The 24,405-nt window shown below is 44.8% G+C and overlaps 1 protein-coding gene across 1 annotated transcript; it reads right to left on the reverse strand.

The window, feature by feature from the left end:
- Window positions 1-9,102: 9,102 nt before the first annotated feature.
- On the reverse strand, window positions 9,103-23,441 carry SDHB (succinate dehydrogenase complex iron sulfur subunit B). Its single transcript, XM_056852195.1, has 8 exons — window positions 23,364-23,441; window positions 21,396-21,541; window positions 19,768-19,853; window positions 18,595-18,731; window positions 16,634-16,750; window positions 15,089-15,190; window positions 11,589-11,711; window positions 9,103-9,207 (listed from the first exon to the last, which is right to left on the reverse strand). The coding sequence occupies exons 1-8, from the start codon at window positions 23,430-23,432 to the stop codon at window positions 9,130-9,132; spliced, it is 858 nt and encodes a 285-aa protein (XP_056708173.1). The 5' UTR covers window positions 23,433-23,441; the 3' UTR covers window positions 9,103-9,129.
- Between the last annotated feature and the right edge of the window lie 964 nt (window positions 23,442-24,405).

Genomic DNA, 24,405 nt, shown 5'->3' on the forward strand with positions numbered 1-24,405 from the left:
TATGTCAAGCCCTATCAAAACATCTCATAAATAAAAAGATCTAATAGTTGGTTTGACAGAGAGTGCAAACTTTTCTAGAAAGCAATGCATTGCAAACACCATGAATTTAAAAGGAATAACACGTTAGGAGTTCTTAGGGATTTGCTGAGCCTCAAAAGTTGATACAGAACTACACTAAATAAGAAAAAAAAGAGAGGAAGTGTATAAGATGTGGGGCCTCTTGATTTATGCAACTAATAAAACCGATTCCAATTTGTTTGGGCCATTGACTTCCAGAAATCTGAACAGCAGACCCTTTTCTCCATGCTGTATTGCCACATCTGAATGGATACTATTTTTAAGATTTTTTTTTTGGTCTGGAGACAATACTCTATGTGTATTGACTCTGACTGACCTCCCTTTTTGGCCTGCTGTCACTAAGCAACAAGCCATCTGTATGATCAAGCGTTTGTGACCAGGGAAGGCACCAGGCTTAGACTTAGTACCTAATAACTTATTTAAGATAAACCCAATGCTGGTCATATTTTCAACTGAGAAGGATGGCCTTATCTGCAAATTAAATCAAGACCAGTTCTGCTACACAAGAAATTATCACATCTAGGCATATCTAAGACTGCCTTATTAAGTATGGGAAAAAGAGAATCATATTAACCATCAAGAATTTTATATATATATAAAATAGATTATCTTTCTAGCTTTTTAAGTTTATTATAAAGTGCTAATAAATGCATTTTAGTAATGATTGTTTATTATTTGTGGTTAGCTAGTTCATCAGATTTACCATATTGTGACTTTGAGGAAGGAAATTTAAATGTTGAGAAGTTATCTTGAGATTGCATATTATTATCTTTTCCTATGTCATCTGTTCTTCTGACAAGAGATTAAGATTAAGGATAAATGCTTGTTGGGAAGAAATTTTGTCTGATTTGAATAATTTATGTCTTTGATGCTGGAGAATGCTTTAATATTCTCATAACAATGTTTTAATGTTCTCATAACAACTGGACCCTGGAAGGGTATAAAACGGGATATGAAATTGTAAGAGATTGAAGACTCTTGAGCAGACATTCTGTCTGCAAGAGAGTTTTCCAGTATGGTATGCTACATGTAATGGGGTATGTAACTCTGATTTTTTAAATTCTGTATTCAGATCTGTTAGAATTGTTTCTGTAATCTAACTTGCATACATTTCATATATCCTATTATAGTTTTCTGTTTTACAATTGTACATTAATAATTTTGAAGCATTAACAATAAACAGAATTCTAATACAATTCAAAGTTGTATCTTTACCGGAGGGGGTAGCATTTAACAAGATAACATATCTTTTTTTTTTTTTAATATAATTTTTATTTATATAATTGAAGGGGTACAGGGGGGAAAAAGGGAAGGGATAAGCGTTGTAAATATAAAAACAGTAAATATAGATATTATATAAAAAGTAAGCTCAGTAATATATTGTAAATTGTATATTATAAAACATTTTCTATGCCAATGATAGTAATAATGATAAAGAGAAGAAATGTAATACTGTGTGTCATTAGATTACTCTATATATAATACTATTCTATAGTGTCAGAGTTTATTAGCGTAACAACTATTTGAAACAGAGTTCTATAATACAGTGCCAGCATATTACAATTAATTAGTTGCAAGTCATATAAGTATAAAATAGCGCCCACTTATCGTCAAATTGCTCTGTAGATTCGCTGGATTTTGAATTTATCTCGTGAGTCATCTTAGCCATGCTGGCATATTCCAACAATTTTTCTTTCCAAGTTTCTATTTCGGGAATGTAATTTTGTTTCCAAGTTCTTGCCAAAACCGTTCTAGCTGCGGTTGTTGCATACTTAAAAACATCATGATATTTTAAAGGCAAGTTCTGTGGCGTTATGCTGAGTAAATAGAATTTTGGGTCAAATGTAAGCTTGATATTTAACATCAACTGCAATTCTTGATGAATTCTTTTCCAATATGTTTGTATCTTTGAACATGTCCACCAAACATGAAAATAGGAACCGTCCGTGTCCTGACATTTCCAGCAGGCGCCCCTTTTGCCAGTTTTGCCAGGAGTGATCATCTGGGAAAGCATATTAGGAGTCAGATACCATCTATAAAATGTTTTATACCAGTTTTCTTTCACTTCTTGCGACACAGTATATTTCAGTTCAAGAGTACAGAGTTTTTCCCATATATCCATGTTAATCATTTCTCCGAAATTTTGCATCCATTTTATCATATTAGTTTTCACTTGTTCCTCTTCTGTTTCATATTTCAAAAGAAGTCTATAGATTTTACCTAATAAATGTGAATCATCTTTAGATATTATCTGCTCAAATTCTGTTAGTTCACGAAATGGCTGAGGATAAAAACAGTCTTTTTGTAAATTGGACCTCAGTTGTAGATAGGTCAGCCAATTCAGTTTTTGGAATTTTTCTTGGAGTTTGGTCAGAGTCTTAATTTCTCCGGTAGGCTCTATCATTTGATTGTAGGTAAAAAGGACACCTGGTTTTAGTTTGACGTTATCATGGTAAGCCTCAACTGGGGACATTATAGATGGTGGAGAAGGACTTATTCTCTTTTGATATTTTTTCCATATTTTCATAAGCGCTATTTTGATATCGCAATCTTCTGGTATTTTATCCTTTTGAATTTTTGTTGTAGAGTCCCACAAGACTTTGTGGAAACCTTGCCTAAGATCCGCTCGTTCTAAAATGACATGCCTAGCATCGGGGTATTTTATCCATTCTGTGATCCAAGTTAGACAAGCAGCATGATAATATAATTTGAGATTAGGTAACGCCAGTCCTCCTCTTTTCTTTTCGTCTTGTAGCACCTTAAATCTGATTCTAGGTTTTTTCCCATTCCAAACAAATCGGTTGATTTGTTTTTGCCAACTTTCTATTGTTCTGTCTGGAATATCAATCGGCAAAAATTGAAATAAAAAATTTAGTCTAGGAAGTACGTTCATCTTTATCGCCGAGATCCTTCCCAGCCATGAAATGTTCATTTTAGACCATAAAGTCAAGTCCCTTTCGATTTTCCCCCAGATTTTCAAATAGTTTGACCTTAGAAGAGTCTTATTTTGGGGAGATATGTGTACACCTAAGTATTTGACAGAGTCTTTAACAATTTGACATCCAAAGGCTTCTTTAATATACTTGTCTTCGTCTGTTGTGGTGTTGAAGGTCATAATTCGTCTTTGTCTTGTTCAGTTTATAGCCAGAGTATTTTGCGTATTCCATAATGTGGTTGTAAACCTGTGGTATTGTTTGTCTGGGGTTTTGACAGATTAAAACAACATCATCTGCGTAGCTTTTAATTTTATGTTCTTCATTTGCTATTGTGAAGCCTTGAATCTTTGGATCATTTCTTATGTAGTTCGAAAGAACTTCCATTGATAAGTCAAAGAGAAGTGGAGATAATGGACAACCTTGCCTTGTTCCTTTCATGATAGCGAATTCTGATGACAGTGAACCATTAATCAAAAGACGTGCTTTCTGAGCAGAATAAATTGCGCTAAAAATCGTTAAAAGAGTGTTTCCACAGTTCATTTGTTGTAACGTTTTGGAAATGAAATGCCAAGAGACATTATCAAAGGCTTTCTCTGCATCTAAGAAAATCATTGCAGTCTTCAGTGATTTTGACTTTGTGTATTTAATTGCGCTGAGGATCAGCCGTACATTATCTCTCATAAGTCTCTTCGGGATAAAGCCAGTTTGGTCTGGATGTACCAATTTACCAATAAATTTTTGAAACCTTTTGGTAATTATAGAAACAAAAATTTTGTAGTCTATGTTTAACAATGAAATTGGTCTATAAGCTTGTGGGAGATGTTGATCTGTACCTTCTTTTGGAATCAAAGAAATGTGTGCCTCTTGCCAAGACGAGGGAATCTTTCCGTATTGAAGTACTTCACTATAAAGAGAAAGTAAGACCGGAGTCAATTGTTGTTCTAACAGCTTGTAAAATTGTGGTGTTATACCGTCTGGGCCGGGCGCCTTGTCTAATTTTAGGTTACGAATAGCATCCACAATTTCTTGTGTTGTTATCTTTTGATTAAGACTCTCTTGGTCTTCTTTTGATAACTTGGGTAATTGTGCATCTGATAAATAGGTTTCTAGTTCAGCTTCATTCAAATCATCCTTCGCATACAGTTGCTTATAATAATCCACAAATATTCTTTCAATTTCTTCTTGTTTGTTATAAATTTTTCCGTTAACTTTAGCGCCAATTATCTTTCTTGCCTTCTCTTGTTGTCGAAGTTGATTAGCTAAAAAACGACCAGGTTTGTTTGCTCTTTCAAAAAGTCTTTGCTTGGAATATCTGATTTTTGTTTGGATTTCCTCTGTTTCTAGCACCTCAATTTGATGTTTGGTCATCTTGATAGCATGTAGGGTATTTTTGTCTGGCGTAATTTGAGCTTTTTTTTCCAATTTTCTTAGTTGATCTTGGAGATCTTTGAATTTTTTCTGTTTGTCTTTTTTAATTTTGGAGTTCAAGGCAATCATTTTCCCTCTGATAAAAGCTTTACTTGCATCCCATATAACAAAATCCGACATTCCTGCGGTCTTATTTAGTATGAAAAATTCCTCCACATCTCGTTTACATTGTTCGAGTATTTGTTTTCTGCGCAGTATTTGGTCATTTAAACGCCATCTTCTAATCCCTAGTCTGCCTTTTAACAGAGTCAATTCAATCGGATTGTGATCTGACAGTATTCTAGGTGCAATCTAAGATAACATATCTTTTAGTGAGCAGAAACATCATGGGAGGGGGGACATTTGAAGTTAACCTGGGCAAGGGTGTTCCAGTGCCCTTCATTTGGGGGACTGAAACCCCCATGATCAACCTGAAGATTCTGGCCAATGGTGAGACTCCTGGAGTTATTTTCTGATGAGTTATGCCTGGCACAGAGACAGGCAAAATATGTGTGTGTGTGTGTGGTAGAGGGGTGTCTGTGATTTGTGTGAACCAATATGTTCCAGTTCCCTTCATGTTTTGCACTGCAACTATCACAATCATATCTCAAGACAGTTGCCAACTTGTAGTAACTAGTGGAGTAACGCCTGCCACAGATGAATGGCATGGTGGGTCATTTTATTATTTTAGACTAGAGCAGTGGTTCCCAACCTTTTTTTGACCAGGGACCACTAGGACTTTTTTGTTCAGTGCAGGGACCCCAAGGTTCAAAATAAAAATTCAGAGAATTTGAAAATAAACTTTAATCATAACTGTTAGTTAAACATTAAACTTAGAATAATATTTGAATGTATATTTTTATAATAGAGAACTTTTAATTGAAAATATTAATTTATTATGGGTTTATAACTTTGTTTTGCAGACCTTAATTTAGTTCTCGCGGACCCCTGGGGGTCCACGGACCCCTGGTTGGGAACCAGTGGACTAGAGGCATGCCCCCTCTATTCAATCATGATATTTAGCAGTAGATGGAATGCTGAGTTAGCCGCTATGCCTGGAGTTAAGCATCCTCTAGGTGGGGCCTTGGGACCTCATGGAATTACAACTGACCTTCATACAACACAGATCAGATGTGGTTGTAGATTTGGGCGTAGTCTTCTGTTGAGCTTTAATCAGGAGAGCTTGGAGTTGCTCAAAACTCTCGATGATATTCGTTTGCTCCTCCAAAGGGAAAGCCTCAAAGTCGCGAGAGAGACGCACATTCGCACCCCTTTTCTATTTCCGGTTACCGGCATCCCGAAAAGACGCACGCCTCTCAACGCACAATATGCTCCCTTCGCACGTGTGGGGTGTCTGGCCCGGTGGGGATTCCCCTCCTTCGTATCGAGGCCACAGAGGTGAAGGTGAACAGCAGTTCACCGCACGGATGGTGCCTAAAGTTGAGTGGGGGGCCTTAGTGGAGGCAGCAGAGAGCTTGGGTCACTGGTCTGATCTGCCCTCTGAGCACATCCCTGACTATGAGAGTAATGAGGATTTTCTTCAAAAAGTACATCATGTGCTGATGGAGATGGAGGGTGTGCTGAAATGTCCGGACACCAGCCGGGAGTTCCCCATCACTAAAGTAATACCCAACATGTTGCTGAGCGAAGAGGAGACATGAGGGAGTTCTTTCTTGCAAAGAAAGTTCGGGGGGGGGGCTGTTCTTGAGCAGCACCATCCTGCCTGTGTTCCACCGCACCCAAAATAACAGGCATGCTCCTCTGATACTAGAGAGAATAGGTATGCAGCATGACTAGTATCCATTCTAACTAACAGCCATGAATACCCCTCTCCTCCATGAATATGTCCACTCCCCTCTTAAAGCCCTCCAAGCTGGCAGCCATCACCACATCCTGGGGCAGGGAGTTCCACAATTTAATTATGCGTTGTGTGAAAAAACACTTCCTTTTATGAGTTTTGAATCTCTCGCCCTCCAGCTTTAGCAGATGACCCCGTGTTCTAGTATTATGAGAGGGAGAAAAACTTCTCCCTGTCCTCTCTCCAAACCATGCATCATTTTATAGACCTCTATCATGTCTCCCCTCAGCCACCTTCTTTCCAAGCTAAACAGCCCTAAGCGTCCTAACCGCTCCCCATAGGACAGTTGCTCTAGTCCCCTAATCATTTTGGTTGCTCTTTTCTGCACCTTCTCAAGCTCTGTAATATCCTTTTTTAGGTGTGGTGACCAGAACTGTACACAGTATTCCAAGTGTGGTCTCACCATAGATTTGTACAAGTAGAACACAAAGGGAAGGCGTTGAGGGGTTGGGTTGATTTAGATACCTACAGAAGTTCCTTCCAGCTCAACACAGAATTTTCCCAATATGTCCCGTAATGGCTCCATGAATCACATCAACGGATCAGGATTGAGCAGCCGTAGCACAGCTCTAACCTGAATAGCTCTGGCTCGACCGACCTCTTCGGAGCTCAGAAGCTACGCAGAGTCAGCCCTGGTTAGCACTTGGACAGGAGGCCACCAAGGAAGTCCTGGGTTGCTACACAGAGGCAGGCAATGGGCAAACCACCCCCTGAACACCTCTTGGCTTGAAAACCCTACAGGGTCAGCATACGTTGGCTGCGACTCAACGGAACTTTCCAACACAGCGCAGCACCTGGGAAGTACTACGTACAAATTAGGACTATGTACTGATGTAGAATTAGTTTAATTAAAGAAATTAAATGACGGTTTAGCGAATGGATTTAGGAATCAGGTGCAAAATTAGCGCGGAGAAGAAGCTGCTGCATGTTTGGAGGATAATCATTAGGGGAACTGAGTGACAGAAAAACAGAACTCTGAAACTTCCAACTCATCAAATTAAATAATGGAAACCCCCCTGATATTTGGAGGGGAATTTTATGCCAACGTAATCGTCATATAATCACATCGTATATTCATGTCATTCTTCTAAGCTTATAACGAAGTGACACGAATCCTTGTAGAACCATATACGTGCTGATTTTTCCTCCGCCTAAGAGAGACGACATTTCTTTTGACCTCTCCTGCCCGGGTAAAATGAATTTCACTCTTACTTTCATTTGCCTCCAGCTCTGCAAACCTGAATAGGCCGATTTCCACAACAGTACAACTTATTATTACGCTATCCAGATGCCTGGCCCCTTACAGAATTCAGCATCGAGGTCCTGGCCCCAAGGAAATTACAAGAATGTACAACTGGAAATTATGACACAGGAAGAACATGAGAGGGAAGGGAAGCAGCTAAAAAGGGGGGAATGGAAGGAAATGCATTTGTTTACTGCTCATGTGGCCCAGACGACATGCCAAGGCTCCATTTCATTCTCACAGGAATTTAGCCTAACTCTTCTCTGGCAACCTGAAGGAAGCTGAGGGAACACCCCTATTTATTTATTTGATTTCAGGCCCTTTGGTGTATAACTCGCAGACACCAGGTTTGAACCCCACTCCTCCACACGAGCGGCAGACTCTAATCTGGAGAACCGGGTTTGTTTCCACATGAAGCCAGCTGGGTGACCTTGGGCCAGTCACAGTTATCTCAGAACTCTCTCAGCCTCACCTACCTTACAAGATGTCTGTTGTGGGGAAAGGAAGGGAAGGAGATTGTAAGACGGTTTGATTCTCCTTAAAAAGGTAAGGAAAATTGGGGTATAAAAACAAACTCTTCTTCTTCATAGCCCCGTGGGAGGTACAGAAATCCAAACATTAATTACTCTTTGGGTTGGTGGATTTGGTTTTGCCCAACCAAACCCTGCCATCTCTCGCAATGTCACAGGGGGCAACTGGCAGCCTTCGTGTTTTATTTATAGATCCCGTTCCCTCCAAACAGATTAAAGACAGTAAAAAAGAAATATCAACAAGAATCACATTAAAAGCAACCTTCCCAAAGAACCAGACACACACTGGGTGGGCTTCCCTGACGACTGAAGAAGCTGTCTTCACTAGGATCTGCCGCACTGTCTGTTAATGTCTGTTAAAAACCACAACACTCAAAAAACCCGTGGGATAACATTTTAATCCTCCAGGCCATTCCACTGCTGACCTAAGAGTGGCAATCTCAAACAGAGAAGCTTCAAGGGGAGATTACAATGTGAGATTGCTGAACTTGAGTTCATTCACAAATTCAGAACAATGGAAACCTTCCCCCCGCCCCAGGCTGAATAGGGACACAGAATTCTTACCTCACAACTGATGTTAATTTCCTGCCCCTAAGCATTTCTTTTCTGCTCTAATCTAGATTATTACCATGCATATTGTACCTTTGTATCCTGAGTCCCTTTTTGTGCAACACCTCTCCCACCTTCTGACTGGGATATAAAGACTCAGGGATCGCCATTCCAACTCATATCTGACGAAGGAAGCTTTGACTCTTGAAAGCTCACACCCTTCCCCACAAAATCTTGGCGGTCTATAACCGCACTCAAATCTCGCTGTTAATGTATCAGATTCAGAGCAGAAAAGAGGGAGGAGGGCATGACGGTGTGACAGAGTGATCTTGGTCCAATTCTGCTAATCGAAGTAGCACTTTTATTAGTCCATTACAACATCCAACATGCAAGTCTGCCGACGGAGAGAAAAAAACCACACGAGAAGGGCAGGGTCTGCCCACCCCCAGCCAAGTTATAATATCAGATATAAGTTACTTCCAGCAAGAGGGTACGTGAGCATGATGGAGCAGAGGCCCCCTCGCAGACTTAAGCGCTGGCTGCCTTCTCCTTGTAGGTGGCCATCATCTTCTTGATTTCAGCAATGGCTTTTCCGGGGTTCAGCCCCTGGAAGAGAGAAGCAGATTTAGGAGCTGCCAAAGGGACAGACACCAGCGGCATTTTTGGCTGGTGGGATACATCAAGTAAATTCTGCGGTGGGGATAATTAGGAAAGAGACTGGAAAACAAAAACTGTATTCACTTCATTTATACCCCACCCTTCTCCCCAACCGAACTTAATGCTGCTTACGTCGTTCCCCTACATTTAATCACCACAACCCTATGAGCTAGGTTAAGACTGAGAGAGGGTGAAGAAGAAGAGGAGCTGGTTTTTATATGTCAACTTCCTCTACCTTTTAAGGAGAATCAAACTGGTTTGCAATCTTCTTCCCTTCCTCTCCCCACAACAGACACCTTGTGAGGTAGGTGGGGCTGAGAGAGCTCTAAGAGAACTGGCCCAAGGTCACCCAGCAGGCTTCATGTGCAGGAGTGGGGAAACCAGATTAGTCTCCCGCTCTTAACTACTACACCAAGGTCATCTAGCAAGCTTCCATGGCAAAGTGGGGATTCAAACCCAGGGTCGCCCAGGCCCTAGCGTGACACCCTAACTAGCACACCCCACTGGCTATATCATAATGACCTGGTAGAGATCTCTAGTGCGGCCACCTTTCAAAGGCAGTGTACGATTCTGCTCACTCATCTTAAAAAGGATATTGGAGAGGTTCACAGAGTTGGAGCACTTTCCCTACAAGGAAAGGCTGAAGAGTGCGGGACTTTTTGCTTTAGAGAAAAGGTGACAACATGGTGGGGCACACAATAAAATAGATGTTTACAAGTGGGGCCCCGCAAAACTAGCGGGGGGGGGAAATCCCTCCCCCCATTGCTGAGCCCATTGAGGCCAATCCCCCCCCCGATTTCAGCTGGTAAGCCCACAGCGGGCTGCCCTTCCCAGTCTCAAGCTACTTGATGGCTGCCCTTCCCAGTCTCAATCTCCTTCATGGCTGCGCTTCCCAGTCTCAATCTCCTTCTGATTTCTTGGCTGCAGTCTCCCTTTTAGTTGATGATGGAGCCAAGGAATAGAAAGTCTTGAACAATTTCAGTTTCCTCACTGTCAACCTTAAAGTTGAGTAATTCTCCTGTAGTCATGACTTTTGCCTTCTTGATGTTTAACAATTCAATATTACACAGCTTTAAATGAAGGATAAAAATCAGCAGGGAAATATGCTTCATTTATTATTGTTGTTATTATTGTTGTTGTTATTAGTATTATTAAATTAGCTTTTTATCCCGCCCTTTCCCTGCCAAAACGGGGCCCAGGCGGCTCACAGCATACAAACTATACAATATAACAACATAGAATACAAAAAATATAAAGCTGCTGGATCTCAAATAGACCACTAGAGGAAGCAAAATGCATGCAAAACTAGGGGTGGGGGAACCCTTGAAGAAACAGGTTGTCAGAAACAAAGCACAGAATGGGGAAAAGCCCGTACATATTCATGCGACAAACACAAAAATCCAAAAGGATTAATCAAATATCATAAAATATGTCCCATCAACACTTCAAAATATAATGAATGTAATATAGCGAATAGCTAAATAACAACCATGTGACTATGTCAAAAATAGCACTTAAATACACATTTTCAGGTTATATCGTGACCATCTCATGCACTGAAGGCAACTTGCTTGAGAAAAGGTTATCTGCTCAGATGGGTCATTGTTATCTCTTTCCCCAATGCTACAAAGGCTTTTGATTAATTCACAGAATCATAGAGTTGGAAGAGACCACCAGGGTCATCTAGTCCAACCCCCTGCACAATGCAGGAAATTCACAACTACCTTCCCCCTAGTGACCCCTACTACATGCCCAGTGACCCCTACCACATGCCCAGAAATGGCCAAGATGCCCTCCCTCTCATCATCTGCTTAAGGTCATAGAATCAGCATTGCTGACAGATGGCCATCTAACCTCTTTTTAAAAACCTCCAGGGAAGGAGAGCTTACCACCTCCCGAGGAAGTTTGTTCCACTGAGGAATCACTTTAACTGTTAGAAAATTCCTAGTCGAGATCGATGCGGCACTAAATGAACAGCTTGTTTTGTCTCTAATGAGAAGGTTTAAAACAAAATGAAGAAGACCACTTTTCGAAACAAGGGGTACCTGGGAGCTCATCTTATGCAACTGATGCAACCTTCAGATTTCTGAATTTATGTAAATGGTACGGGTATTATTTTAGCCATTCGTTACATTTTGAAGTGTCGATGGGACATATTTTAAGTTTGATACACGCTTTTGGATTTCTGTTTGTTGTGTGACTATAACAGGTACATGTATTCATTAAACCGCTGGAGGCTGCAATCTGACACAACCTGGCACGTGAAGAGGAAACAAGAGGGCACCGGAATGGCACTCGAGGAACCAGCGGACAGAGAAGGGCACACCCACCTTGGGGCAGGACTTGGTGCAGTTCATGATGGTGTGGCAGCGGTAGAGGGAGAAGGGGTCCTCCAGCTGGGCCAGCCGCTCTTCCGTGTAGTCGTCCCGGGAGTCGATCATCCAGCGGTAGGCCTGGGGAAAACGGGACAGGGCTGAGCTTCAGGGATCTAGACGGGGACAGCCCTGCGTTTTTTCCCTCTCTCCCAAAATGCTAGAACTCAGGGGGATCCCATGAAGCTGATGGGCAGTACATCAGAACGTAAGAAAGACCACGCTGGATCAGACCAAAGGCCCATCGAGTCCAGCAGTCTGTTCACACGGTGGCCAAACAGGTGCCTCTAGGAAGCCCACAAACAAGATGACTGCAGCAGCACCATCCTGCCTGTGTTCCTAATATATTCGGCATGCTCCTCTGATCCTGGAGAGAATAGGGATGCATCATGACTAGTAGCCATTTTGACTAATAGCCATGGATACCCCTCTCCTCCATGAACATGTCCACTCCCCTCTTAAAGCCTTCCAAGTTGGCAGCCGTCACCACATCCTGGGGCAGGGAGCGCCACAATTCCCACTACATTTAGTGTCTGCCTACCCTGGTAGGCAGGGATTTGCCAGGATGCCTGGAGGGCAGAACTAGAGGCTGACTGTCACACCCTCCCCCTGAAAGAGCTGGTCTTGGGGTTCAGGGTGGTCTGGCCCAGGCTAGCCTGCTCTTGCCAGATCTCAGAAGCTAAGCAGGATCAATCCTGGTTAGTAATTGGATGGGAGACCACCAAGGAATGGCAGGGTTGTTGTGCAGAGGAAGGCAATGGCAAACCACCTCTGTTAAGTCTCCTGCCTTGAAAACCCTACAGTGTTGCCATAAGCTGGCTGTAAATTGACAGCACTTTGCACACAGATTCCTGCTCCTTTGCCACCTCCACAGGTGTGACCTGGAGCACCATCTGCAGGTTCTGAGCATGAGAGTCCTTAAGATCTCCTCCCATATTCCTCCACTCCTGCATTTGGGTTGTTGTGACCCAATTATCCTTAGAGTCCAACGAAGACAATAGATTCACAATGGACAAAAGGGAATACGTCTTTACAGATTGAGTGACTAAAATGTGGGATTCGCGGCCAGTGGACGTAGTGAGGGCCACAGGCATAGACGGCTTTAAAAGGGGATTAGATCGATTCATGGAAGAGAGGTCTGTCAGTAGCTACTAGCCATGGTTCAGAGGTTCGGCAGCAAACCTCTGAATCCCCGTGCTAGGAGGCAACATCAGAAGAAGGCCACAGCTTCTCTGTCCTGTTGTTGGCCCTCTGGAGTAACTGGTTTGGCCACTGCGTGAGACAGCATGCTGGGCTAGATGGAGCCATGGTCTGATTCCCAGCAGGGATGTCCTTATCCCCGCTTTCTAGGCAGCTCATGAAGAATCCCCGTGTTAAGCAACAAACAATGGGATTTCCTTGGGACCCCACTCAGCGGGAGATTTCAGCATATACCTGTAGAGGCCAGACTGTGTGTGTGTTAAGTGCCGTCAAGTTGTTTCCAACTCATGGCGACCCTATGAATGAAAGTCCTCCAAAATGTCCAATCTTTGACAGCCTTGATCAGATCTTGCAAATTGAAGGGTGTGGCTTCCTTTATTGAGTCAATCCATCTCAATAATGGATTGAGGGGCCAGATTATGCCCCTGTAATTTTAATTCAGTTGAGTCAATGACACATATTTTATTACACTGTGAATTTTATCGGGAGGTTACAAATAAGCTGATCTTACCTGTGTTGACTCGAAATTTTAGAAACGTTAGAAATTTAACAATAAAATCATCCGAATGGCTATTAGAAGATAAAGATTCTTTTATCTCTTATTCAGTGGCAAAGTTCTGTTATGTAGGCAGTAAGATACGGAGGTCCTCAGTTGGGGTTTTTAAATTGTAGTTTTGTACTGTTACTTTCTGGTCAAGTGACTGTAAATAAACTGAACTGAACAATGGATGCCGGAATCGTTCAGGCACGGTCCACTTCCCTCTTGCCTTCCTCCTCCCTGTGATGCCTGGCATGTCGATGGCACCATATAACCTGCCCCTGGGCCAAGGCTGCTGAGCACCGGCGCCTCCCGGGGATGTGGTCAGAAGGCACTTGACACAGCCGCCTTCCCAAAACTAAGCTGGGCCAGGTTCGGTCGCTAGTCCCAACAAGAGACTCCCTCCTGGGACGCCAAGCACCACCGCCCAGATTTCCATGATGGAAGGAAAGTGCGGTTATCAGTGCAATTTTTAAAAAACCAAATTCAATTTGGCCATTCCCTCTTCTGGGAAGTAGAAAGAGCCCAATTGCACCTTGAAGATTAACAAAATTTCTGGCAGAGTATTGAGCTTTTGTGAGCCGCGCCTCACTTCTTCAGATAACAGCTAGAAAGCGAGTCCATCTATCCTTGAGTATCCTTCTTTATTTAAGGATAGATGGGATCACATTTTAGCTGTATCCGAAGAAGTGAGCTGTGGCTCACGAAAGCTGTATCTGAAAAAGAGAGCTGTGGCGCACTAAATGTTGTTAGCCTTTAAGGTGCTACCGGACTCCTACTCTTTTCTACTGCTAGTGACAGACTAGCACGGCTACCCATCGTGATCTGTCTCCATAGAAGGCACCGCATTTAGCGGTACCGAATGGAAACCCATCAACCTTGTAAAGCGTCTCTACTGAAGGATAGATGGACTCACATTCTAGCTGTAACTGAAGAAGTGAGCTGCGGCTCACGAAAGCTCAATACCCTGCCAGAAATGTTGTTAGTCTTTAGAAGAAGAAGAGCTGGTTTTTATATTCTGACTTTCTCTACCACTTAAGGAAGAATCAAACCAGCTTATAGTCACCGTTCCCTTCCCCTCCCCACAACAGACACCCTGTGAGGTGGGTGATACTGGACTCTTGCTCCTTTTTTCTCCTTTTTTAAAAATGTTTTAAATTGTTTTCTATATTCTTACACAAAGTTATTTCAACAATCAAAAAAGATTTTTTAACAAATAAAAACAAATATTGTTGTTGATCTTATCTTATTACTTAGAATTAACAAATCTTGACCCCCCCTCACCCACCTCCATCCAATAATAAATTGTAATCTCTTTTGCATAAAATTACTAATCCCGATATTATTTTATATCCTAGAAATATAATCACTTCACTTAATATCATTTAGGTTATAAGTACATTTCATTAGAACATATATTTCATTATAACAAATAAATCTATATGTGATTATAAGAAAAAAGTCATAAGAAAGGGATTAGATTAAACATCCCTATTTGAAATTCATTTTCACAGTGTATCCTCCATGCCTCCCATTCCCCCAAAAACTGTGCATTGTCCTTCTGGACTCGTGCTCTTTTCTATAGCTATTTATAGACTAACATGGCTACCCATCGTGATCCCTCTTCTGAAGGTTGCTTGCAGCAGAGCGTAAGCAGGGACTGCAGCAATGGGGAGAGAACAGGCGTCCCTTCCTCCCTCCCCTCCGCAATTCTTCTTACCTGCATGAGCACGGCAGGGCCCAGGTACTTGTCTCCATTCCACCAGTAACTGGGGCAGCTGGTGCTGCAGCAGGCACACAGGATGCATTCGTACAGGCCGTCCTGGCAGGGGGCGGAAGAGAAGGGGGCGATCGGTAACAAAGAACCAGGAGGCCAGCTGAAACTGCTGTGGTGCCCTAAAAAGGAAAGTGAGATGCCCCCCTCCCCTCCCCAGGGGGCTGGCAGTTAGCCGTCAGCACGGGCCGAGTCGCAAGGCTGATTCAAGAAGCCCGCTGGTGGCAGCAGAACAGGAAAGCCGGTTGAGAGAAAAAAAGGAAAGACTTGGGCAACCGAACCTCTGCTTTCACATCACATCACCTTGCCTATCACTTTGGTCCTCTTAACTGGAAATGGCGGGGATCAAACCTGGGACCTTCTGCATGCCATGCAAAGGCTCTTCCACTGAGCCACAGCTCCCCTCCCTAAAGGACAGCAAGCCCGAAAATACTGAGTGCATGAAGCTTCCGTATACTGAATCAGGTCTGAGTACACAATACTGACTTTGATGGACTAAGTATTGTCTACTCAGACTGGCAGCAGCTCTCCAGGGTCTCAGGTAGAGGTCTTTCAGGTAGGAGGTCCCTGGGAAACATCTTCCTCTGCCTGGGCAGCAGCTGCCAGTCAGACAATCCTGGGCCCCAGGGACCGATGGCTCAACAACGTCACAGGTTCATACTAGGTTACAGTTGGGAAGAGGCCACGGCTCAGTAGCAGAGCCCATCCTCTGCATGCAGAAGGTTACCGGTTCAAGCCCCAGCACATTCAGCTAAGAGATTTCAGGTTGCATCTGTCAAGAAAGGTGTTTCTTCAGAGAGCTGTTGCCAGCCAGAGCAGGCGATACTAAGCTACCAATGGACTGGCTCCGCCATATATGATAGCTTCACACATAACATGTGATAAGACACCAGATTTCCATGCGCAAATTCCCTGTCAGGTAACATGTTGGGAAAGACCCCTTTCTGCCCATAGCAGCTGCCAGCCAGAGCGTACAACACCAAGCGAGCTGGGCCAAGGGTCTGACTCCATGCAAGGCCTGTGTCAGGATGTAACCGGGCAGCAGAGACCTGGCCTTCCATGCAGAAGGTCCCAAGTTCAGACCTCGGCATCTCCAGGTTAAAGTATCCCGGGTGTTTCTCTGTCTGAGACTCTGGAGAGCCATGATAGATCACAGCAAATAAGACCGGGCAGAGGCAGTTGGCCAGCAAAAAGGGGCCCGCAGCAGAGCTGAGAAAGAGTGCAGAGATATCAAGAGGGAGGAGGAGACACAGTCCAGGGTGAATAGCGATCAGAATGAGGACTAAAAACTTGAGAGGTGCTGTGGAGTGTGCTGGCCAGCCAGACCTTTGGGAAGCAATTACGGCGGTCCCAGCAGCAGAAGCAGCTTAGCAAAAGGAGAGAGGAGACAGCAGGTTAGGGGACAGGGAGTCCAACCCACAGACACGGGCTGAGTCAGAGGACAACTAACTGAGAAAAAAATGGAAGTGGGAGAAATAAGGAAGAAATTACCAACTTATCCCGGTCTTCTATGGACTGGAGGTATTGCTCTTTGCCCTGCTGGGATTCATCCTTCTTTTTCAAGTACGGCTGGATAGCTTTGTACTGGGCATAGAAGTTGCTCAAATCCTTTTTTTAAAAAAACAAGACCATACAGGATTAGACCACAGGAGACCCATCTCCGCTCCCAAAATAGTTGACCTGCAAGAGTTAGACATGTGGGATTACAATCGCCTTCCCTTCCCCTCCCCACAACGGACAACCTTTTTTAAAAAAAAAAAAAATTATTGGATTTTTAGGGTACAAAATAAAACAGGAGGGGATAGGGAGGGAAAAATAAAAATAAACATATACTCTTGTGACAGTCCACCACATCTGATACTTGACGCAATAATACATTACACTTCTAAATAAAAATTAAAATGTTCATTATAGTTCTTCTAAAATTTATATTAATAATAACCCCCACATTGTATTTATCTAAAATGTTAATCTCTATATTTTTTCTTGTCTTCTATTACAAAACTCTATAATACTATATTGTATATTATAATCAGACTGCATTAAATTTCATTGTCAACCATTAAATATCTTATCCATTCAATATAGCTAATTCATTTTGTTAAAAATTCTATATTGAACCCAAAACACAATATTAGTTTAACTACAAATTATTTCTCTATCCAAACTTATCATAAAAGGGTTGCAACTTGTCCCAAAAAACTTCCAGAGGTTGTTTCTTTATTAAAAAGGTTAGTTTGGACATCGTTGCGAAATCCATAAGTTTCTGAATCCATTCTCTTTTGGTTCTTGTAGGTTATCCGGGCTGTGTGACCGTGTTTTCTTTCCTGACGTTTCGCCAGCAGCTGTGGCAGGCATCTTCAGAGGAATAACACTGAAGGACAGACACTGAGAGACAGATGAGAGACACTGTCCTTCAGTGTTACTCCTCTGAAGATGCCTGCCACAGCTGCTGGCGAAACGTCAGGAAAGAAAACACCAAGACCACGGTCACACAACCCGGATAACCTACAAGAACCAATGAACTCTGACCATGAAAGCCTTCGACCATTCTCTTTTAGTCGGTGTTCTTGGATTTTTCCAATACAGACAACCTTGCGAGGTAGGTGGGGCTGAGAGAGTTCGGAGAGAACTGTTGTGAATGGCCCAAGGTCTCCCACCAGGCTTCATGTGGAGGAGTGGGCAAACAAATCCAGTTCACCGGAATGGAGTCCTTCCATCTCCATCCTTTCTCTTCCCCCCCACCCCCCGGACTGAGTGACATTGACAGTAGGCACTGACACACGGCCACCTTGCAGTAACACCCTCCCTAAGGTGGAGGAGCCTGGGTGCCATCGGTATAGGATTATTAGTTTAGCTGTGATTTTAGAGCCAGCGCGATGTCGTGGTTAAGAGCGGTGGCTTGGAGCGGTGGACTCTAATCCAGAGAACCGGGTTTGATTCCCCACTCCTCCACAAGAGCGGCGGACTCTAATCCGGTGGGCTGGGTTGGTTCCCCCACTTCTCCACATGAAGCCAGCTGGGTGACCATGGGCTAGTCACAGCTCTCTCAGAACTCTCTCAGCCTCACCTACCTCACAAGGAGTCTGTTGTGGGGAGGGGAAGGGGATTGTAAGCCGGTTAAGTGGTAGAGAAAGTTGGCATATAAAAACTAACTCTCCTTTGTCTTCTAGATTGTTTTAATTTTTATATTATACTATGTATACTTACATGACGTTAGCTATACTGAGTATGGCTTGCCGAGGGAGGGTGGGGTACAAATAAATTTTATTACTGTTGTTGTTGTTATTAAAAATGCATTCTTCCTCCATGGTCCTGGGCAGGTCATAATCAGAGGCGTACAAGGTGAGTTTTCCATATCCTTTACCAGCCTCCAAACTGCATCACCTTTCTCAAGGTTTCAAGAACACCCCCTTTTGCCAAAGCCACGACGGCAAAAGCTAGGGACTTACCGGGACCAGGTCTTTCACCACGTACATGTGAGGGAGAGGGTAGATCTTGGAGACCTTGCTGAGGTTGGTGTCGATCCTATTGGTGCAGGCCAAAGTGTTCCCCCCATTAATATTCATGGCACACGAGCCGCAGATGCCTGCAGGAGGGAGGAGAAGGAGAGGCTTTTCGGAACCAGAGGTTGGAAGGGCGCTCAGCTCCTTGGAGGGGTCTCCGTCTTTTTCCAACATCCAGTCTAATTTACTCCATTTATATTCCTCCAAGATGTCCAGGGGTGGTATAGGTTCCCCCAGCCTTCCCTTTATCCTCACAGCAGCCCTGTGAGATATGCCAAGCTGGACAAAAGAGTGGCCAGCCCAAGGCCATCCAACCAGTGTCTACAGCGTGTGTGGGAATTGTAACCCGGGTCTCCCGGAGCCCAGCCTGATGCTGTTACCGCTACACCACACCAGTGGGGTGAAAAAATAAGAGACGCCGCTTCTTCCTTTCTGGGAACGCTGCTTCAAACATAGCTAAGCTTGCTTAAATATGAGAGGAGAGCACAGACGGTTTCACCTGCCAGTGTGGTGTGGCAGCCAAAAGAAGAAGCTGGGACTCCCAGCTGGGAAGCCTCAACCCTTCTCCCAATCTCCCCAGAAACAGATACTGTGGACAGCCAAAAAGACAAATCGGTGGGTTCTAGATCAAGCCTGAACTCTCCCTAGAAGCTAAAATGACTAAACTGAGGCTATCGTATTTTGGTCACATTATGGGAAAGCTCACAGGAAAAGGCTAGGAAAAGTTGAAGGCAGCAAGAAAAGAGGAAGACCCAATATGAGATGGCGTGACTCAATCAGGGAAGCCAGGGCCCTCCGTCTGCAAGAGGGAGGGGCCGTGGCTCAGTGGTAGAGCATCTGCTTGGCATGCAAGGGACTAGGCGATGGGAAAGACCTCTGCCTGAGACCCTGGAGAGCAGCTGCCAGTCTGAGTAGACAATACTGACTTTGATGGACCGAGGGTCTGATTCAGTAGAAGGCAGCTTCATGTGTTCACGCGACCTGACCAAGGCCATTCGCAATAGTACATTTTGGAGGACATTAATTCACAGGGTCGCCATAAGTCGGAAGTGACTTGACGGCGCTTAACACACACACACACACACACACAGATAAACAGAGGGCGACAACCAAGCTCACCTTCTCTGCAGGACCTGCGGAAAGTCAACGTGGAGTCCATTTCGTTTTTGATTTTGATTAAGGCGTCAAGGACCATGGGCCCACATCTGAAAAGATAAGCCCAACTGATCAGTGCTTGCTATGCTCCTTGAGGCTTTTCTCTTTCCTAGAATCATGGAGTTGGAAGGGACCACCAGGGTCATCTAGTCCAACCCCCTGCACAATGCAGGAAATTCACAACTACCTCTCCCCCGCCACATCCCTAGTGACCAGAAGAGGGCCAAGATGCCCTCCCTCTCATCATCTGCCTAAGGTCACAGAATCAGCATCCTGTTTTTTTCCCCATTTTCTGAAAAAAGGAGGGCTAGTAAAGCCAATGTGGATTTTATTTTTTAAAAAAATCACTAGTATCAGATCTGTGATGACTGCATCTCATTTCCAGGAAGAATTGCTTCTTTAAGCCCCAAGCCACCAACTGACCATCTGGCCAACAGGCCCCAAAGAGCAGTGGCTTCTTCGGGGAAGTGTGGGACTCCCACAGAGCAAGGCCCTAAGCGGCTTCCCCAATACACTGCACCCTATGTACGGCTCTAAAGAGCCAGCGTGGTGTAGTGCTTAAGGTGCCGGACTAGGATCTGGGAAACCCAGGTTCAAATCCCCACTACATAAGAACATAAGAAAGGCCCTGCTGGATCAGACCCAGGCCCATCAAGTCCAGCAGTCTGTTCACACAGTGGCCAACAAGGTGCCTCTAGGAAGCCACCAACAAGACGAGTGCAGCAGCACCATCCTGCCTGTGTTCCACCGCACCGAAAATAATAGGCATGTTCCTCTGATACTAGAGAGAATAGATATTGCAGCATGACTAGTATCCATTCTAACTAACAGCCATGAATACCCCTCTCCTCCATGAATATGTCCACTCCCCTCTTAAAGCCCTCCAAGCTGGCAGCCATCACCACATCCTGGGGCAGGGAGTTCCACAATTTAACTATGCGTTGTGTGAAAAAATACTTCCTTTTATCTGTTTTGAATCTCTCACCCTCCTGCTTTAGCAGATGACCCCGTGTTCTAGTATTATGGGAGAGGGAGAAAAACTTCTCCCTGTCCACTCTCTCCAAACCGTGCATACTTTTATAGACCTCTATCATGTCTCCCCTCAGCAGCCTTCTTTCCAAGCTCAACAGCCCTAAGCGTCTTAACCGCTCCCCATAGGACAGTTGCTCTAGTCCCCTAATCATTTTGGTTGCTCTTTTCTGCACCTTCTCAAGCTCTGTAATATCCTTTTTTAGGTGTGGTGACCAGAACTGTACACAGTATTCCAAGTGTGGTCTCACCATAGATTTGTACAAGGGCAGTATGATATCAGCAGTTTTATTCTCTATTCCTCTGCCACAGAAACCTGCTGGGTGAGCTTGGGCCAGTCATAGCCTCCAATGAAACCACACCCTTCCGCTGGAAAACAGCCGCAAAGAAACCAAGGCCATATCATCTTACTTCTGGCGGTGGGAGAAATCACAGACTTCTGAAGACGGGGATCGGGCCCTCTGGGAGAACATGGTCCTGGCGCAAACTCCTCTCCCTGCAAGGATGCCCCGCCCCGAGCACACAGAGCCTCCCCCAGAGGGAAGAGACAAGAGCTGACTCACTTGTTCAGGTCTATCTCGTAGGTCTGCATGCGAGGCTTCTCACCGGGATTATCCGGGTTCCACCGGTATATGGCGAACTTCTTGATGCGCGCCGACGCCTGTGTGCTGGGGGCAGCTGCGGCTGCCGCATGCGCTCTGCGACAGATCTGAAAACCAACAAATGGATATTGTTCGCGAATTTCTCCCAGCCGGAGATGCTGAGAGACCAGGATTCATAGAGGAAATGGCATTTAGGATATTGCTGGCATGGTGTAGTGGTTAAGAGCGGTGGACTGGAGACTACTCCTCCACATGAGCGACAGACTCGAATCTGGTGAACTGGGTCAATTGCTGGTTACTCAAATAAGAGAAAAAATAGGACTCATGGTCCAAAAGATGATGTTGTATTATCAAAAGCTGGAAAGGATAATAACTTTTTCTGGCAAGGTAAAGCAAGAATTGTTAGAAAGCTGCAAATTGTTTCAAAAGCAGAGCTTTGGAGAATTCTCAGCTCATAATCTTCCTAAGTGTTGGGATCGGAAAAGCCGAATGCTACACCCACTCCTCCACATGAGCAGCGGACTCTAATCCAGTGAATCAGGTTGGTTTCCCCACTCCTTCACATGGAGCCAGTCACAGTTCTCTCCGAACTCTCTCAGCCCCACCTACCTCACAAGGGGTCTGCTGTGGCAAGAGGAAGGGAAGGCGATGGTAAGCCAGTTTGATTATCCTTAAAAGGAGGAAGAGGAGGTTTTTATATGCCGACTTTCTCTACCACTTAAGGAAAAATCAAACCGGTTTACAGTCACTTTCCCTTCACCTCCCCACAACAGACACCCTGTGAGATGGGGGGGGGGGCTGAGAGAGCTGTGACTAGCCCAAGATCACCCAGCTGGCTTCAGGTGTAGGAGTGGGGAAACCCATCCAGTTCACCAGATTAGCCTCCGCTGCTCATGTGGAGGAGTGGGGAATCAAACCCAGTTCTCCAGATCAGAGACCCGGTTCTCCACCTGGAAGCAAGTAACCTGAGCAGCAGCCTTCCTATAATTAAAGAGCCAAACTATGTGAAAGCTTGCAAAAAAAGAAGCACAAAGAGCCAGGATGACAGAAAGCCCATTGGCATAACTGAAATTACACAAGTTATCGTAATGGGAATCAACACGTTGATGAATGGTCCATAAAAGTTTTTGCTGCTCCAACACTGGTCACTGCGAGTCCCTTAGAAAGCGGCACACTCAAGGTCACACACACACACCCAGCATGATTGTTTTAGCACACATCTGCACATGGCTCACACTTGGATTCCTGGCACCTGTTCATCTCTCTCCCTCTTTCAAGCATCTCTAAGAAGCCGTTCAGTCCCATTAAAAACCAAAATCTTTGCCAGCCATTCCCTTTCATGTACTGGTTATTCCAGTTTCCTACCTGCTTCTTCAATACACCCTAATTAAAAAAAGATTTCAATTTTTTTTCTTTAAAGAGCCATACTTGGCACACGACATCAAGCGGATGTCATATTTCACTCCTTACTGAACGATATTTGGCTCTAGATTCCCCCCTTGCTCTAATCACTTCACAATGCTGCCTTTCACTGAGGTTTTATTTAATTCATTAAGCATTCATTGGCATATTTGTTTACTAGTAATATATTGGTTTACTATTAATATTACTATTAATATATTAATAATAAACATGACAATTCCGTCCATATAGGGGTACATCTAATATCCCAATCTGGATTGTGGTGGTCAGACTAGGACCGGGGAGATCCGGGTTCGAATCATCCCTTTGCCATGAAGTTTCTTGAGCGACTTTGAGCCTCTCAGCCTGGCCTACCGCGCAGGGTTGTTGTTTGGACTACTTGGCGGAGGGGAGAGTCATATAGGTCGCCCTGCGCTCCTTGAAAGATTAAACGGTCATCAGTCAATACATACGAATTATTATTATAATATTAAGTACATCCCAGTTCTCTTTTTCCCGCCCCCTCACCTGCACCCCCAGAGGGCCGCCTCTGAAGGACACGAATCCCGCCCTCCCCACGGTCACGGCCGCCGCCATTTTTCGTCTTGTGACGCCTGATTCCGGAGGAGGAGACAAGAGGGGCTGAAGGACCGGCTTGGTCCGGGATTGGACAGGCGGCCCCAATGACGTCCTCAGAAAGGGAGGGGCTCGGGGGGACGCCATCTTAGGAGTGGCCACTCCAAGAAAAGGGCACGCGGTCCGCCATGTTGAGAGCGGCAACCTCTACTGCCAGGTAAACCAGGGAGGGACTGAAGGATTCGGGCACGTTGGAAGCCAGCGGCCGCTTCGACGCGATAGGAGGGAATAAATTAAGCGGGCGGCCATGTTGCGAGTGGCAGAGGGAGCGCGGAATGTCCCCGACGAGCCGCCGTTCATGCCGCTCAAAGAGAGGGAATAAATTAAGCGGGCGGCCATGTTGAGAGTGGCAGAGGGAGCGCGGAGTGTCCCCGACGAGCCACCGTTCATGCCAGTCAAAGAGGGAATAAATTAAGCGGGCGGCCATGTTGCGAGTGGCAGAGGGAGCGCGGAATGTCCCCGACGAGCCGCCGTTCATGCCGCTCAAAGAGAGGGAATAAATTAAGCGGGCGGCCATGTTGAGAGTGGCAGAGGGAGCGCGGAGTGTCCCCGACGAGCCACCGTTCATGCCAGTCAAAGAGGGAATAAATTAAGCGGGCGGCCATGTTGAGAGTGGCAGAGGGAGCGCGGAATGTCCCCGACGAGCCGCCGTTCATGCCGCTCAATCAAAGAGACCTTAGCCGACGCTTCGAAAAAACAACCCAGAAGATAAGGCTGCTGTCGAAAGAGCCCGCCTCTCTAGGGCTTCTTTATAACGTCCTAGGGGGGCGGTTATTTCGTCCGCAAGCCAGCCTTCCGGGTTAGTTTTTGAAGGTGTCTCGGCTAGCCTGCCTTCCTTCAAAGTGGGAAGAAACCGCGGCTGTAGTAGGAGGCAAAAGGCGAAATCGGGGATTGTAACTTCACCGCGATAAGGCAGCCATAGGACTGGCCTCCC

Source organism: Euleptes europaea, chromosome 1, assembly GCF_029931775.1.
Source record: "Euleptes europaea isolate rEulEur1 chromosome 1, rEulEur1.hap1, whole genome shotgun sequence".
NCBI classification, from domain to species: Eukaryota; Metazoa; Chordata; class Lepidosauria; order Squamata; family Sphaerodactylidae; genus Euleptes; species Euleptes europaea.